The sequence below is a fragment of the Aspergillus campestris genome (genome assembly GCF_002847485.1).
Source record: "Aspergillus campestris IBT 28561 chromosome Unknown P168scaffold_10, whole genome shotgun sequence".
Classification (NCBI taxonomy): domain Eukaryota; kingdom Fungi; phylum Ascomycota; class Eurotiomycetes; order Eurotiales; family Aspergillaceae; genus Aspergillus; species Aspergillus campestris.
In genome coordinates, this window is record NW_020194345.1 from 461654 (window position 1) to 478270 (window position 16617).

The window sequence follows — 16617 nt, forward strand, 5'->3', positions numbered from 1 at the left end:
TTCCAGCTCACGTCGCGTCATCTCCACTTCAATTGTCTTGCTGTATCTCATCTGTCTCATTGACACTACTCTCTACTCACTGATACTACGCCCCGTCACCTCAAAACACCAATTGGTCAACTACACCAGCGAAAACCAACACAATGGACCTCTCAAACCCGTCGACGACGAGTACGCTCCGCACGCGCACCCTAGACGACTTCCTCGCCGACGACGACCAGTCCTATCCTGACCCCCATACCCATAACCCATCCACTACAACCACAGCCCTCCAAACCGAAGCCCCCACCGAAAAACGCACCCGCACAACCACCACAACCAAACCCCCCACCAAAGACTGGATGGTCGTCCAAGGCAACACGCACTACGCCCGCGACTACACCACCTTCCTCCCGCAAACCTACCGCCGCACCACCCAAACCCTCTCCAACAACATCTTCGACCCGAGCTCCGAACTCCACGTCGCCGGACTCGGCACCGTGCGCGTCGCAGTCCAGACCGGCCCCGCACCCACCGATACTAACGTCCTCGAACTCCATGATGTCTTGCACATCCCGGACGCCGTGTGCAATGGGTTCAACCCGCTGCTGTATGGGAGTAGCATGTCTTGTTATGAGGGGTTTTGGGAGGGGAGGGTTCCGGGGAGGGAGGGGCCGGAGTGGGTGGCGAGGGGGTTTGCGGGGGGCGCGAGGTTGGTGCTTGCTGGTGGGGAGGGGGAGGATGGGGTGGGGAGTGAGATTGTTGATAGTGTTGGGGGGGGACGGGGGGGTTGAGTTTGTATGTTTCGAGGGAGGAGATGGGGGGGATTAGGGGGAATATGGGGGGGTTTTCTTGATTTTTTTTGATGGTTTTCTATATATGTTTGAGAGTTTTTGGATTTGGTTGGTTGGTTTGGATTGGTTGGGTTCGGTTTGGTTGTATTCTAGGTACTTGGTTGGTCTACTTGGTTGGTTACTGGATGGAGGTATTTAGGCTGGTTGGGTTGGATGGTTAGCTGGATGGTGTTCTTGTACTAATACTGATACTGACTAGGATAGAGAATACTTCTCCTACAGACGGAGTCTCGAACTCTCCAACTCATTCCTAGCGCAAATAACTCGAGAAATCCCACCAATCTACACCAGCTTCGTTGCGGGGTCTAGGACCGTTTTCCCTCCACTCCACCGCCATTGGTGCACCGGAACAATCTCATTATCCTGATCTATATTATCAATCATTATAAGGACGCAGTCGGATGCGCGGCCCGCATGTCTCTCCTGTCAGCCTGGATTTCAAATATCAACATGTAGTGACAATAGTGATATCCACCATGCAGCCACACCAGCCTTTTTGCTGTCTGAGCGCTCGTGCTCCAGTCCAGCCAAAGGATGATGCCCAGTCCAATCCACGCCTGAAATTCATACACGCAGGAACAGCAAGGGAAAAAAAACCCCCATCCCAATCGAGACGCCACAAACACTACCTTACCGAGATGAGCTTCCCTATCCAGTACGGACCTCATTTCCCTCGACAGGGATGTTGCCAGGATGTTCAACACCTGGGGTTTTTTCCCCCCAGGGATTTTCCTCCAGGGATTTCTATTTCCTTTGCAAGGTCGCCGTTCAGCCTGATGGGTAAACGTCTGTGCTGTGCACATCACATGTGCCCACCTTAGGAATAAATCAAGAATAAAGAATGAAAAATAAGGAACTATAATATCTCCCCTAGCCCCAGATTTCCTCTGGACCCCACCCCACCCACCCACCCATCTTGATTGATCTTGTCGGACGGTCGGTCACTACCACCACCATGAAGGACAAAGAAGAGACCGTTTCGCGTTTCGACAGCGCACCAGATGCGCAGATCCACGGCGTCAACAATGCCGCGTTGGCGGTTGCGACGCTGCAGCAGAAGCCGAAACTGTTGAGCAAGAGTATGCTCAAGGTTGGTCTCTCATTCTCTTTCTCTGCCATTTTCGAGGCGTGGATCATCAGGCTGACGCCGTGACAGCTCTACTGGTGTATCGGCGTCGCCATGCTCAACTCCTGTATCAACGGCTACGATGGCTCCCTCATGGGCTCCATCAACAGCTATCCCCAGTACCGCGAGTATTTTGGCTTCGATCCGACGGAGGGTACTCCTTCCACCGGCATCGTGTATGCCATTTATACTATTGGGAATATAGTGGGGTCGTTCGCTGCGGGGCCGTTTACTGATTTCAAAGGTATTCCCCCCCTTGCCCCATATAACGTTCTTAGAGATACTAAAGTAATAGGCCGCCGCGTCGGAATGGCCCTCGGCGCCGTCTTCATCATCATCGGCACAGTCGTCCAAGCGTCCTGCCACAACCTGGGCGGCTTCATGGCCGGTCGCTTCATTCTGGGGTTTGGCGTCGCGACCTCTGCCACCGCCGGTCCGGCGTACGTCTCGGAGATTGCCCATCCTTCGTATCGTGGTGCCATGACGGGTTTGTATAACGTGCTGTGGTTTGGTGGCGGTATTCCCGGGACGTTCATTCCCTGGAAGACGAGCGAGATGGAAGGGACGATGAGTTGGCGGATTCCCGTCTGGCTGCAGATGATTTTCTCGGGGCTGGTGTTGATTTTTTGTTTTACTTTGCCTGAGGTATCTCTCTCTCTCTTCTTATCTCTCTCTTTTTCTTCTATCATATATGCTAATTGGATAGTCCCCCCGCTGGCTCATCTCCCAAGACAAACACGAAGACGCCCTCAAAGTCCTCACCGAATACCACGGCGAAGGCGACCGCAACTCCCCCATCGTGCAGCTCGAGTACCGCGAAATGGTCGAAGACATCTCCAACACGGGATCCGACAAGCGCTGGTGGGACTACCGCGAGCTGTTCAACTCTCGCGAAACCCGCTACCGCTCCATGCTAGTCATTTTCATGGGTAAAACCCCCCTTTCCTCCCTACACCCTCATGGCAAAAACAAGTCTAACGTAAGTAGCCTTCTTCGGCCAATGGTCCGGCAACGGCCCCGTCTCCTACTACTACCCGCAGATGCTGCGCGGCGCCGGAATCACAAGCAACAACACGCAGCTCATGCTGCAGGGGATCCAGAACGTGGTGCAGTTCGTCGGCGCAGTCTTCGGCGCCCTCATCACCGACAAGGTGGGCCGTCGCCCGCAGCTGCTGATCTCGACGACGCTGGTCGTGCTGCTGTTTTCGATCGTCACGGCGCTGAACGCCACGAATGTCGTTGAGGGGCCGGACGGGCCGATCGCGAAGAGCAGCGTCACTGCGCGCGCGCAGATCGCTATGATCTTTGTCTTTGGATTCATTTACTCCGCTGGCTGGACGCCTAATCAGGCGATGTATCCGGTTGAGTGTTTGCGGTATGAGAGTCGGGCGAAGGGGATGGGGATGAATAATGTATGTCTTTCCCTTCTTTCCCCTTCTTTTCACTATCTTTACTGCCTACCCTCGCTGTGAAAAGCAACTAACAGATAAATGATGATAGTTCTTCGTCAACATCGCCTCCTTCTACAACACCTTCGTGACGGGGATCGCGTTCTCCGGCGCCGGCTGGAAATACTACTTCCTGTTCATCTTCTGGGACACGCTCGAAGTGCTCGTCATTTACTTCCTGTTCGTGGAGACGAGCAAACGCACCCTGGAGGAGCTGACTACGATCTTCTCGCAGAAGAATCCCGTCAAGGCGAGTTTGCAGAAGGATGCGATTTTCGTCGCTGGGGATGAGGTTACGGAGGTGAAGACTGTTAGTTAGTGCTTCTTGAAGCTTGAAAACTTAGGGTGGGTGGTTGGGTAGGGCTGGATTTGGGGTGTTGGGGCATTGGTATGATGATGGTATATACGACCATTGGTTTGACTCGGGGACTATGGATGAGTGATGTCGATCTTTATTCTTTCTACTTTGTTTTTACTATCTCAAAAATGTTATACATATACCACAATCAACATTTTCTATGTACACAATCAATCAATCCATCAAGAAAAAGAACCGAAAAAGCAAAGATAATGATTCCCCACAGACCCACAAATACTAATCATAAAATCAACCCCCGGATCTACCCGCATACAATTTATTCAACACCAGATCAAACACGTGGGTCTTGATGCTAGTGGTGGAAGTTTTCACTGTAGGGGATATAGTATGGTGATGATCATTGCTTTCAGGAGTACGCTGGTTGACTATTCGAGATGAGGGGAGAATTTAGGGCGTTTGATGTGGGTGGGGTGTTTGGGGTGGGAGGTGACCCCGCTGGGTAATACTGCACTATATGCTGGACTTATTATGGGTATGGGATATATACTGATTGGGTTGGGGATGGGTTATTCTGGGTACTTAGTATCTGGAAAATCCTTGGTTAGGACTGTAATTTTGCACGTCGATTATATCCGTGAAATATAGTAAATGTGCATCTATTTATCTGGCTACTGGCTCATCTACACCATATATAGATACCATGCCAACAACTATATATATCTACAGTAAAATCAAACCCCAACTCCAATCTCCCACCCACCAAAAGCGTAACCACCCCCAGTAACCCCAGACCCCAAACCACAAGCCCAACGCCCATCCCCCACCACCACCACCACCACCACCCCGCTCCGTCCCGCCAACTAAAACACCCCGGCAAAAACCACACCCTGGGAAAACCTAGTCCCGGAGTTCAACACACCAACACGCATTGGCTCCACCAGCACAGGAGCCGGGACCAGACTACGCAGCGCGGGGTAAACACCCCACCCCCCCACTTGACGGTGAAGAGGGCCAGGCCCGCGACGAAGTTGGTTGGTGTGGTGGCTACTAGTTAGTGCCATGAGGGTGGGCGCCGGGAGTGAGTGTTCAGGTGATGGCTTGCATGATGTGGAGGTGGGCGGTGATGGAGGGGGTAGGAGAGGTGGGTTGTGAGGTGTGTGTGAGTGAGTGGGGAGAGGATGAGGAGGTGGGTGGGTGAGGGTGTTGGGGAGGCATTTGAGTGATAGGAGGCTTGCTTGTGTGATTGTCCTGTTGGCGCGAAGTGCGTGGAGATGTAGGAGATGGCGAGTTTAGGGCTTATTGATGGGCTGGGCTGGCTGGGCTGGTCAAGAGGATGGTGCTTGCTAGGTAAGATACGCTGGTGGTTCTAGGACGTCTTGGATGGTAGAATTGACTGGCGGTATCAGCCCCCGTTTTCATCTGAAGTCTGTATAGAATGCTTCTTGTCCAGATTGAGCGATATCATAGAATACTCTTTCTTGCCAGTTCGCGACTTCGATAGCTGTAACACTCGAGTTGCGTATCATGGTATATACTAAGAATTATAGCAATATATCAGACAATTCATGCTAGTTTCCAAGCACGCCATCTCTCGTTCTCGCATCGGACATCTTTCATCAAAAATCAAGGAAGCCATACAGAACCGACCCCAGATTATGTCGCCTCATGAAGCACTTCGACAACTTCCAAATACCCCCCAAAACAAGCAGCATTTAAGGCCATCTCACTTCTATCATTTCGCGCCATGATATCAGCACCAGCTGCGCACAGCCACTGTACCGCGGACACCTGGTTTCTCTCTGCAAACATATATAACGGACACGATTCTGCTCATGTTCCGAGTAAGCTCCAGCACGGACCAGAGTCTCCATCACACCGACATGACCACCGCCAGCTGCGAAGAGCAGCGCTCGGTTGACATCGTCGCTGGAGGCGCCTTCCTGTATCTTAGCCTCGACCGCCTTGTTCTCCCCACAGAGGGCCGTCAACGAGAGCGTCGTGTCGTCATGTGTCGTGGCGTCAATATCGGCGCCTTGGTCCAGAAGCCACATTGCCACACTTGCCTCCCAGGGAACGGCAGCGCGGTGCAGCACCGTCTCGCCATTGGCGTCGCAAGCCCGCACGTCCGCTCCTGACGCGAGCAAGAACTGTACAGCGGTGTGCTGGCCGTGCTGGGCTGCGATGTGCAACGGAGTCTCACCTTGGGGCCGCTCGCCCCTAGCATTGAGCTCTGCTCCGTGGTCCATTAATATTTGGAGGGTGGTGACGTCCAGACCCTGCTGAGCAGCGATGTGGAGCGCCGTCTTTCTGCTGGGCGTGGGCACTGCGTCCACGTTTGCCCCACCACGGACTAGAAGCTCTATGAGGGGGTCTTGTCTGAGGTCAACAGCGAACATCAGAGGGGTTACTCCGTCGAGTTCTCTGTCATCGATGTGGGCCCTTGGGTGAGTAATAGGTGCGTTGTTGGTTCGGTCGACAAGCGCCCCAGTGACAAGTGTATTGGCGATCCTCGGTTTAATTGTGCGGTCACATCAGCCCTGGCTTTCAGAAGGACATCAATCACGGCAGCGTGGCCGTTCACACAGGCTAGGTGCAGTGCGGTTTCGTGACCTGCAGTCATCGCATCAATATCTGCTCCGCTTCGTATCAGAATATCCACGATCTCTTCCAGTCCGTGCAGAGCTGCCTGGTGCAATGGGGTTTGCCCGCCGTCGTCTTGGGTGTTCACGTTGGCGCCTCAGAGAATCAATAGTGTCGCATTTTCCTACGAATTAACATTACAGCGTGGTTGAGGGCCGTCTGTCCGCCTACGGTCCGTGCCGTCAGGTCTGCGCCCGCGTTCAAGAGCAGACCGACCTTGGTTTCAGAGATCCCCCCACCGCAGGCGTAATGCAACGGGGTGCGATTCTCTGAGTCCCTAGCGTCCCCAGCCTACTCCGTAGTAGCAAATTTACCACGGCCGCGGAGCCGATCTTGGTTGCTATATGGAGAGGGATGATCGCCTTCCTGAATGACTCGGCGCGTTCGTGTTCAAAGTGGCACCGCACCTGGAGGTCCGTGTTGTGCATAGAACACCGGGTCGTTTCTGTGCTCAGCAGCTTGTAGATCTGTAGCCACAGTTGGAAACGCTTCATCCGCGTGTTACACAGGTCGCATGACAGCTGCGAAGTTGCTGAGTGCGCGCGGATATCAGCTTCTCGAAAGTGGGTGGCCCAGGACAATGCGGAGTATGATAAGAAGTCGTACTTGCTCAGGTACTGGCGGATAATGTATCCCGGGCAAGGACCTTCGGAGGGGTCGACATTGTCACGAACCAATGTGTGTTCCAGGAGCTCGGTCTCAAACGAAACAAGCAGCAGGTACCAGATGTATCGCTCCGCCAGGATAATGTTCGATTCCACGAGACGGAGGAACCCCTTCCACGGCGCCTCTACGCTTTCACTCTCCGGATTCTCCGAATTCATCAGGAATTCCCTGGCTGTTTGATGGACGAGATAGTCCGCGGACTTTATCACGCGAACGAATAGACTGCGTGTCATCTCTAAACCTTGCCAGGGCACCGAGCAGATTCTGCGCATGGTTATCGATCCCCGGCTGGGAGACTGACTGCCAAATGCTGGCCACGTCTGCATCGTATCCGAGAGCGAAAACGCGAGCCGTGTCTATGGTTAGCCCGCTGAACGGCCAGTGAAAGTTTGTCTCTGGATTGTACCACGTCTTGAAGGGGAACCCGGTCAAACCGTGAACAAAGACAATACTACGCCAACTCATTAGCAGATGAAGAATGCCGCTGGTTTATATCAGTAGTGCTCAATGGAGAATCCAGCCTCGTCCGGCAGTCCACGCAGCAGTGTCAGTCCGTACCGATCTATTGCGTCGCTGGATGGTTTAGGCGACAGTTGATGACCGTATGGATACTCTACGTCGCTTGACGATCCATGCGACCGTCTCTGCCCCTGCTGGGATTCTGCGTCGCTTCCTGGGGGTGGCGGTGGCTGGACTTCTTTCTTGGGACTTGATTTTGAGCCTGGTATCCACCTGCGCAGGGGGTTCGGCATTTCATATTCAAAATAACGAAAAGGAAGACGGGGATCACCACTCGGGATGATTCATAAGAGGTCGGACAAAAGGTGTCTGGCCGGCTCTACCTCCAAGTTGACCGTCGCGGGTCAGCTTCAAGGCAGACGTCAGATATATGGCAACCTCGGGAGAGCGGGGTTCTTCTATTGACATGGTCTTTCGTCCGATGTTACACACCGGGCTTCTAAGGCTGACCCTGGTAAGTCCAGTGGATTCTCCTCGACTGATCTTGCGTACTTTACATCAGGGAGGTGGATGCAGGGAAGAGCCCACAATGGTCTTCATAACCAGATGAGCAGAACCTATGACAATCTGTGGGTGAATACGAATGTAGTTAGTAGTAAGATAGCAAGATATGACGGGTTTTTGTATAGGTGTTAATATAATTGCTTTTGGAACATGTCAGTAGAGTATTGAACAATATGAGAAAAAAACCAAGGGAAACAGTCAGTCAATTGATAATTTTGATGATTATTTAGGTAGACATCCGCAGTTGCAGACGAGTGAAGTAGTTGCAAAACACGAAGAGCAAAATGGAATCTGTGGGGAAAGAACCCTGGAAATCAGGTGACATGCGCTGAACATGTTCACCATTCACTGTTCAGCAACAATAAATTTACAATATAAATAAAACAGCATTAGGAACACCTATATCCTGTCTCAATATAGATACAATTACAAACAGAGCGCAAAATCGCCATGCCATCCTTTGCAGCGGAGTGGCGATTCTTCCTAATATATTCGAACCCTATCATCCTTGGACTACAGTACCTACTACCTAGCATTATTTCCCTTTCCACAGACTGGAAAAAGGGTCGACAACATCTCCACGGAGTCCATAGATCGACACAGGGTCTAGTCTGCAGAATTTTCCACACTCCTCTCAAACAGGTTAGCCCTATAGACATTCTCAAGCTAAACCAGTACAAGTAGGACAGTAGTCATAATTTAACAGCCTTATATCCACATGGTTCTAACCAAGATATAATTAGAACTAACCCCTTCTCTTATCGCAATCGAAATTGTATCTTCCTCCACAATCTCGCCACATCATCTAGCCGAGATTGAAGAACGCCGGTACGGGGACCAATCTATTATACTTTACCGGTGTCTACATGTCGAGCAGTAGCTTCAAAGCCTGCCAAACTAACCGACCCTCCAAGACAATGTCCCGAACTTTATCCTGGGCCCTGGAATCCGTCAATCTCCGATCTTGCAAAAATCCTGCAGTAAGCTAGTATACACCACGAGTCCCAGTCTAGTCCCCTATCCAGCCCAGTAAATCCGGCCCCGGCATCGGAGCTCCCCTCCGCCCCTTGATGCGACGAGAGTGGATCCCAGACTTCCCGAGACGGATGGCGGGCGGCTTATCCGAACCTCTCGACTGTGTCCTGTTTCGGAAAATGATGTTGAATATCGTTTCCTGTCTTGGGTTGGCCGCTGTTGGGGTTGGTCTGGGTGGGGCTTCACTTACTCCAAGTTATTTATCATTTGTAATTGGTAGGTAGCGAGGTTGAGATTAAGGGGCTTGTACTTGATTTTGCCTTGCTGGTTTTTACGAAATATGGAGGGGAATGGGGGTTTTGTGGGTTGTTCAGTGGTTTGTCTGGTACCCCGTGGGATGGATGAGGTTGAAGGGTTGTTGAAACGTACAGGTCATGCCATACAGTCGTTTGATGTCTAATTAATAGTTGTATAAAGAGCAATCAATATCCAACCCAGCCGAATATCAAGAACACCATCCACAAAAGACATAACATCTAAGATAACCGCAAACAAAAACCAGAGAAAGATGTAGTCAAAAATAAAAGAAAAGGGGGAGAAAGAGAGAGGGGCAAAATCATTCCCTCTCCACAATCGTCTCATTCACGACTTTAATGCCCCGTCCGTCGTAAGGAGCGTCTAGCCCCTTGCCCCCCACCAACCGCTCCTCCCCACTGATCGTCTGCCAGTTCGACTCCCCATGCGCCAACGGGTGCCGGAACCGCTTCTTCTTTCCGCTGTGCGCCGTCGACGAGTACCCACCCGGGGCCCCCGACAGCTCGTAGTTGCGACCGTAGGAGCTGGGTCCGTGGGAGGACACGACCAGGCCGGCGCGACGCAGGCCGCGGCGGATGAGTGGGTAGACCATGGGGAGGTTGCCGATGATGACGGCGACGAAGGTCTCGCGGCAGGCCCAGCTGCCGGCTTGTTGGGCGCCGTCTGCGCCAGCCTGTACGTACATATAGATTAGTATGTTGATTGCATTGTACTGGAGACAGAGGTGTGGGGGAAACGAACAGTCACGATCAACACACAGCGGAGAATACCGGCTGTCATGACGAAGATACCTCCGCTGAACATGAGGAGGAGTTCGCATTTTTCGCGGATGGGGAGGCGGGCTTTGAAGAGGACCTGATTTTGTTAGTTTATTTATGCCCAGTATAAAATAGGAGGGGATGGATAGGTGTAGAGGAATACCGGCAGCGGAATCGAAATCAGGTAAATATCTGTCAAGACGTTCAGAACCACCGTCACGTAGACGTCGATGTGAGACACGGCCGGTTGGCAGTAGTTCCCTGGGTCGGGATAGATCTGCCAGTTCTTGTGCATGGGAAAGCAGCCGAACAGAATGGAGCAGATGACGGCGATGTAGCTTGCGCCGATCATAACGTATGCGATGTGAATGCGACGACGCATGTTGACCAGGCCGATTCTATATCCATTAGTATTATGACCAGATGTTGCTGTATAGCAAGATAACCGCAGTTAGGAGAGAAGAACACACGTCAATCGCGAATAAAAAACAGCCATGCAAGCCTTCAGCAACCACAACAACGACGTATACAGAGACCACCCGATGACCTGCGTCTTGGACCCTCCCACGCGCATTGCAAACTCCGGGCTCTCGGGAGTGAGCGAGAGCGCCTTGCGCTGGTCGTCGGTCATGGCATTGTTGGCGAGTCCGTGCCACCAGGCACCGACGCAGTAGGCGGCCCCTGTCTCAAACCCGTAGACCACGGCGGCCAGCGGCATCAGGTAGTCATCGACTTGGAAGTTCTTGGGACCGGTGATGATCCATCGGGAGACCATGCGGAGTATGATGAAGAGGACGGCGAGGGCGAGGAGGGTGAACGCCTCGACGATGAAGTCCTCTTGAGCGGACATTGCTCCTCGTCTTCGTCTTTTCCTTCTTCCCTGTTTCTTTTCCGATATCAGATGAGGGTCTATAGAATGATAGGCCTGAATAAGGTCAAACGAGGGTGGGTTCAAACGGCATCTGGCCACAGTCCAAAAGCAAGGTAGTCAGCATGGGGGGGGATGTTTTAAGTAGATGTCATGCTCGGACACAGCCCGACGACTTAATATCCAACTGCCGCTATGCTGGCGCATTCTGATCGGCGCAGGGAGCAGGATTGCAGATTGTGACGGACAGACTAGCTGGCCCCTTCCAGGGGACAAGATGCCCGGTACAGGAGCATCCACTCCTTCGGGATGGCAATGTCCGGAGTAGGCAGTAGAAAACGTTCCGCATGAGCGGGTCGAGGCCAACGGTGGCCTCCTGTTGCAGTGGGCTAGGCGAAGGGCTACGATGGAAATAGCAATAGAATGAGATGGTGAGACAGCGGGTGGAGACACCATCTTCGAAGGATTCGGAACCATGCAGGTCGGGGATTAGTTGTACCCCGTCAGCACCCAATATTTTTCTGCAGGACGAAGAGGATCAAATGAGATACCGGACCGGACTGCTGCTAAACTCGTCGGATCCAATGGTTGTTGTGGAGCGTGTCGTGTCAACCGTTGCCCCACAGGGGGGTTCGATATAAGACCAATCAGGCCAGCTAGCCCTAACTGACCTCGCATTAGAACATTCCCAGCCGCCTCAATGTCAACTCCAACAGGGTCTGTTGTGATCCACCACCGACGGTTCGACGTTAGCCGGTTATTAGCTTGTTCAACGTCGGGGAATAAAAGAAATTAGACACGTTTTGTGCTGTGATCGTCCACCCCCAGCTCAAGTTTGCCCTTGCTAGCCTCGGGGATGTATCCGACCCTCCTCTTCACGCCCCTCACGTCCCCCACTCCGGGTTCTTCTTCCTCCCTTTTTCCTCCCCTATTTTCTCTTTCGTTTCTCTTTCCAGGAACATATATCCGTCCTTTCACCACCCCTGTCCTCCTTCTCAACAAGGACACCCAACGCAACCATGGAGCAAAAAGACATCACCATCGTAGGCGCCGGATGGGCCGGCCTCGCGGCCCTGCGCACCATGCGCGAAACCCACCCCGACGCCTCCCTCCTCCTGCTAGATGACTCGTCGTCCATCGGTGGCGTCTGGGCCAAACACCGCCTCTACTCCGGCGTCAAGTCCAACAACATGCGCGGCACCTACGAGTATAGCGACTTTCCCATGGACGACTCGTTCGGCGTGAAGGAAGGCGAGCACATCCCCGGCGCCGTCATCCAGCAATACATGGAGCGCTTCGTGGAGCACTTCAACATCGCATCCTGCATCCGGCTCTCCACAGCCGTCACAGACGCCGAGCAGCAAGCCGACGACAAGGACGGCTGGATCCTGCGCACGCGCAGCACCACCGATGAGTCCACCAGCACCATCAGCACCAAAAAGCTCGTCGTCTGCACCGGCATCACCTCCAAGCCCTACATGCCGACCCTGGCCGGCCAAGAAACCTTCGAGCGCCCCATCCTCCACATCAGCAGCCTGCGCGTGCAACAGGACCAGATCCTGCACGCCGGCAAGACCATCGCCGTCTACGGCGGCACCAAATCCGCCTGGGACGCCGTCTACGCCGCCGCCACAGCAGGCTGCAAAGTCGAGTGGATCATCCGCGACAACGGCCACGGCCCAACCTGGATGGCGCCCCCCTACGTGACCCCCATGAAGCGCTGGCTCGAGAAGCTCGTCACCACGCGCCTCCTCACCTGGTTCTCGCCGTGCATCTGGGGCCCCGCCGACGGCAGCCCCACCGCGCGCTCCCTCCTGCACAACACGCGCATCGGCCGCGCCATCGTCGACGCCTTCTGGAGCACCCTTGAGTCGGACGTCGTCTCCGCCAACAACTACGACGCCCACCCGGAGACAGCCAAGCTCCGACCCTGGATCTCCCCCTTCTGGATCGCCTCGGGCCTCTCCATCCTCAACTACAAGCAGGACTTCTTCTCCCTGCTGACCGCCCCGGACTCCCTCGTCTCCATCCACATCGACCGCATCACCTCCCTCTCCTCAGACGGCACCATCACCCTCGCCAACGCCACCGACCCGTCCACCCCCACCGACACCGACACCTCCTCCCCCTCCTTCCCCTCCGACCCCGCCACCCCCACAACCCTCAACGCCGACGCCCTCGTCCTCGCAACAGGCTGGCAAGCGCACTCCCCGCCCATCGCCTTCCACCTCCGCTCCCCCGAAACAACAACCCTCGGCTTCCCCTCCGACCCCGACCCCATCCCCTCAAGCATGGTCACCGCCGCAACCGAGAACATCCTCACCCGCTTCCCGCGCCTCGCCACCCCCCCTCCCAAAAAATCCGCATCAACCTACACCCCCCTCGCATCCAACGCGCCGGCCTCCGCCTCCCATCCCATGCGCCTCACCCGCTTCATGGTGCCGCCCTCTCTCCTAAACACGCACAACATCGCCTTCATGGGCCTCGCCATGACAATCAACACCACCATGCTGGCCCAAGCGCAGTCCCTCTGGATCGCAGCGCACTTCAGCAACAAGCTGCGCATGCACCAGTGGGAATCCTGCCCCGCCGACGTGCGCGCCACCGTCCAGAGCGAACTCAGCTCTGCCGGGCGGGACCTGAAGTTCGATGAGGTCGATGTGCTGTGGGAGACGGCTTTGCATACCGAGTTCGGGAAACTGAGATACCCCGGTGGATTTGGCGCGCGGAATCCGGACTTTGTGTTCGATGCGCTGCCGTATGTGGATCTTTTGTTGAGGGATCTGGGGGTGGGTTGGGAGAGGAAGAGTGGGATCTTTGGGAGGGTGGTGAAGAGTTATGGGATGGAGGATTATGTGGGTTTGCTTGGGGAGTGGATTCGGGTTAATGGGACTTCGGTTGTTGGGGGGTCTTCGGATGTGGTGGTTGATGTGCATGATGAGACTGAGGCTAAGAAGGAGGCTCACAAGGAGGCTGTGGTTGAGATTAGGGTTGAGGAGGCTCAGGTATGAGTCAAGGAAGAGGCAAGATATGAGCCAAGAAGGATATAAAGATGTACGATATTATATACTAATAATGCTGATTCCTGCAAGTTATGTTCATCCCAACGCCTACGTCTCACGTACTCGCTATGAAATACAATACAAGAATAGACAGTAAACACTACATCATTCTCCGCTGACCCTAACCCTCCTCCTTGACGTGATCCGTCTTGCTGTCTTTGCCGCAGCCTTTGACGAGAACATGTCGCTATACAGTATTAGTTTCTTATCTTTACTAGTAAAGAGATAGAGAGAGAGGAGGGCTACCTTCAACGCATCCTTTCGGGAAAAACTCTTGTCGCAATGGTTGCACGGAAACGGTTTCACCGACAGATGGATCCGCTTGTGTCGCTTGAGATCGTGGTTTCGGTTGAAGCTCTGCGGACACTGGTCGCACTTGAACGGCCGGTCCGTCGTCGGTCCTGGCCCGTGCCCGTGCGGCCCGTGCCCCGGCGGCGCATGCGGGTACATGTGTTGCATGCTCGCCACGTGCCCGCTGTTAAACCCAGCCGGCAGCAACCCCGCCTGCAGTCCGCCCAGCAGCGACATCTGCCCGCCGGGGCTGTGCACGTTGGTCATCACCGGGCCCGTCATCGCCGGCAGCGAGTATGACGGCCACGGCTGCCGCTGATGGTTGAGGTGGTACGGCGGCGCGTGCGGCGTCGACGCCACCCGTCCCACCCCGAGGCCCGACCCGTACGGCGGGGTGGTCAGCAGGGGACCCGTCCCGAAGCTGGGCGCCGACGACGACTTGGTCATGTAGGGGTCGTTGGACGGCAGGGGCGGCGGCGGCGGGGCAGAACCCGGCGTGGTCGCGTACAACGCGGTTGGATGATGCGGGTGATGGGGTTGGTGGTGATGGTGGGACGACGACGGCGGTGGTTGCTGGTGGAAGGGAGGGAGCTGGTGCAGGTCGTACGACGGGGAGATCGACTCGACTCCCGGGGGGGAGGTCGTGTGGTGTGACGACTGCGGTTGATGGGGCGGACGGACGAACGCGTTGGGATGGGAGAAGGTGGGCCACGACGACCGGGAACCGTAAGGGGTGTGGGCCCAATAGGTGTCTCCCGGGGTGGAGGCGGCAGTGGAGGCGGTGGTGACGGGCGGGGCGGCGGAATCGGGCTGGTGTGGCGGTTGGGTGTGTTGCTGGTGGTGGTGCGCTGCCGGGATCGGGTCCAGAAGACTGCTGACACTGCCCGGGTTGACGGCTGAAGCGGACGGGTACTTGACGGGGAGGGGGTTGAAGGAGGGTGCTGGAAGTTCGAAGCTGGGCAGCGCGGGCGCGGCGGGCCGTCGGGCGCTTAGAGGCGGTGGCGGCGACGGGTTCAGCGCCTCCAGCGCCGACCCCATCGCGGGGGGGATCGCGAGAGCCGCCAGATTGGCGGGTGCGTCGCGCGACACGGACGGGAACAACTCCACACCAGCCGCCGAAATGGACCCGTAGGGGACAAGCGTGGGATCAGCTCCCAACGCCCAGAAGCGGTGGCTGTTATTGCTGCTGTTGTTGTTGTTGTTGTTGCTGCTGCTGCCGTTGCCAGACAGGCCCCCCGAGACGACGGGAGGATCCAGGAGGGGCGATGATCGCGTCGTGCGACCGATGAAACCGAGTGCAGAGGATGACAGATGGGTGAGAATGATGGATTAAGAGAGAGTCATATCCTGAAAAAGTAAGGATGACTGGGATCAAAGAAAAAGAAACAGAAGGCGGCGATCAACCAGACATGGCCTGAGGAAACCAGGGACCCGAAATCGCGTCGGACCCACGACAATCACGGTCAAACGAACAGGTCAATCTAGAGGAACGGAAAGGAAGGGTTGTGGGCAGAGATGCATGAAGATCGACAGGAGAAAGAAGTGGAGCGGACAGATGACAGGGAGAGTATTTACTAATAAAAGGATTCAAAAGAAAGAGAAAAGGAAGGGAAAAAGGGAAAGAGGGAAAAAAAAATTAGGAAAGAGAGAAGGGAAAATCAAAATAAAATAGAATAAGAAAAATAGAAAATGAAAGTAAAAACTGAGAAGCAAAAAAAAAAAGGATAGAAAATAAGATAGAAAATAGAAAGAGAAAAAAAAAATATGATAGAAAAATAAGATAAAAACCCAAAAAGGAAATGGAACGAAAAGAAAAGCGAAACACAACAAACAAATCAGAAGAGGTTATATATAGTGATGATCAGTCAACCCTGACTCTCCAACCCAATCCCGTCCGATCAAACAGTCCAACGCCCAAGAGGGAATGACACGATTCAATAGGAATGCACGGGGAGGAAAGAAGGATGAATGACGAGTGGAAAAGAAGCAGATCGATCCGACTCGAACCGGGGAAGGGAAGGAGGGGGAAGAAAGATGGGTTGGATGGAGGAGGAAACCAGAGAGGGAGAGGAGGGAAGGAAGAGGAGAGTTAGGAGAGAGAGTTAGAGAGTTAGAGATAGAGAAGGAGGAGAAAAAGAGAGAGAGAGAGAGAGAGAGAGAGAGAGAGAGAAAGAGGGAAGATAAAATCAAAGTTTCCCGACCGGTCTGGCCCTGCGGGGGAAAAAGAAGATTATAAGGATGGAATTGATTGGAACTGAGTGGTGTAGTCTGGTACGGCTGATACCGTACCATA

General features: G+C 54.2%; 9 protein-coding genes across 9 annotated transcripts; 3 read left to right on the forward strand and 6 right to left on the reverse strand.

The window, feature by feature from the left end:
• Window positions 1-49: 49 nt before the first annotated feature.
• P168DRAFT_333267 (uncharacterized protein) lies at window positions 50-1037 on the forward strand (the record flags this gene model as incomplete). Its single annotated transcript, XM_024841674.1, has 2 exons — window positions 50-732; window positions 1033-1037. Exons 1-2 carry the CDS (start codon window positions 144-146, stop codon window positions 1035-1037), a joined length of 594 nt encoding a protein of 197 aa, XP_024690574.1. The 5' UTR covers window positions 50-143.
• A 751-nt stretch (window positions 1038-1788) lies between these two features.
• Window positions 1789-3852, forward strand: P168DRAFT_256981 (putative MFS lactose permease; the record flags this gene model as incomplete). The annotated part of the gene is made up of 6 exons (XM_024834537.1): window positions 1789-1923; window positions 1990-2203; window positions 2255-2604; window positions 2666-2888; window positions 2947-3371; window positions 3460-3852. The coding sequence occupies 6 exons, from the start codon at window positions 1789-1791 to the stop codon at window positions 3724-3726; spliced, it is 1614 nt and encodes a 537-aa protein (XP_024690575.1). The 3' UTR covers window positions 3727-3852.
• Window positions 3853-5345: 1493 nt separating this feature from the next.
• Window positions 5346-6494, reverse strand: P168DRAFT_39500 (ankyrin repeat domain-containing protein). The gene has a single exon (XM_024841919.1). The coding sequence runs from the start codon at window positions 6120-6122 to the stop codon at window positions 5439-5441; it is 684 nt and encodes a 227-aa protein (XP_024690576.1). The 5' UTR covers window positions 6123-6494; the 3' UTR covers window positions 5346-5438.
• Window positions 6233-6463, reverse strand: P168DRAFT_209815 (ankyrin repeat domain-containing protein; the record flags this gene model as incomplete). The annotated part of the gene is made up of 1 exon (XM_024833046.1): window positions 6233-6463. A coding segment is annotated over one exon (231 nt), but the record flags the coding sequence as incomplete, so codon positions are not given.
• P168DRAFT_39494 (uncharacterized protein) lies at window positions 6345-7641 on the reverse strand. The gene is made up of 2 exons (XM_024841918.1): window positions 7591-7641; window positions 6345-7483 (listed from the first exon to the last, which is right to left on the reverse strand). The coding sequence occupies exon 2, from the start codon at window positions 7356-7358 to the stop codon at window positions 6567-6569; it is 792 nt and encodes a 263-aa protein (XP_024690578.1). The 5' UTR covers window positions 7359-7483; window positions 7591-7641; the 3' UTR covers window positions 6345-6566.
• P168DRAFT_39503 (uncharacterized protein) lies at window positions 7443-7906 on the reverse strand. The gene has a single exon (XM_024841920.1). It carries the CDS (start codon window positions 7782-7784, stop codon window positions 7527-7529), a length of 258 nt encoding a protein of 85 aa, XP_024690579.1. The 5' UTR covers window positions 7785-7906; the 3' UTR covers window positions 7443-7526.
• A 1653-nt stretch (window positions 7907-9559) lies between these two features.
• P168DRAFT_333273 (uncharacterized protein) lies at window positions 9560-11134 on the reverse strand. The gene is made up of 4 exons (XM_024841675.1): window positions 10574-11134; window positions 10267-10501; window positions 10087-10200; window positions 9560-10018 (listed from the first exon to the last, which is right to left on the reverse strand). The coding sequence occupies exons 1-4, from the start codon at window positions 10951-10953 to the stop codon at window positions 9647-9649; spliced, it is 1101 nt and encodes a 366-aa protein (XP_024690580.1). The 5' UTR covers window positions 10954-11134; the 3' UTR covers window positions 9560-9646.
• Window positions 11135-11990: 856 nt separating this feature from the next.
• On the forward strand, window positions 11991-13982 carry P168DRAFT_298673 (flavin-binding monooxygenase-like protein; the record flags this gene model as incomplete). Its single annotated transcript, XM_024838287.1, has 2 exons — window positions 11991-13853; window positions 13914-13982. 2 exons carry the CDS (start codon window positions 11991-11993, stop codon window positions 13980-13982), a joined length of 1932 nt encoding a protein of 643 aa, XP_024690581.1.
• A 172-nt stretch (window positions 13983-14154) lies between these two features.
• P168DRAFT_283756 (putative C2H2 finger domain protein) lies at window positions 14155-15362 on the reverse strand (the record flags this gene model as incomplete). Its single annotated transcript, XM_024836081.1, has 2 exons — window positions 14155-14220; window positions 14280-15362. 2 exons carry the CDS (start codon window positions 15360-15362, stop codon window positions 14155-14157), a joined length of 1149 nt encoding a protein of 382 aa, XP_024690582.1.
• Between the last annotated feature and the right edge of the window lie 1255 nt (window positions 15363-16617).

Coding starts and splice junctions, on each gene's coding strand:
- P168DRAFT_39500 (XM_024841919.1), bottom strand. CDS start 6,122: ATGTTCGCTGTTGACCTCAGACAAGACCCCCTCATAGAGCTTCTAGTC.
- P168DRAFT_39494 (XM_024841918.1), bottom strand. CDS start 7,358: ATGCAGACGTGGCCAGCATTTGGCAGTCAGTCTCCCAGCCGGGGATCG.
- P168DRAFT_39503 (XM_024841920.1), bottom strand. CDS start 7,784: ATGCCGAACCCCCTGCGCAGGTGGATACCAGGCTCAAAATCAAGTCCC.
- P168DRAFT_333273 (XM_024841675.1), bottom strand. CDS start 10,953: ATGTCCGCTCAAGAGGACTTCATCGTCGAGGCGTTCACCCTCCTCGCC. Junction 10,201..10,266: donor TGATTTCGATTCCGCTGCCG/GTATTCCTCTAC, acceptor TAACAAAATCAG/GTCCTCTTCAAAGCCCGCCT. Junction 10,019..10,086: donor GCTGTGTGTTGATCGTGACT/GTTCGTTTCCCC, acceptor ATGTACGTACAG/GCTGGCGCAGACGGCGCCCA.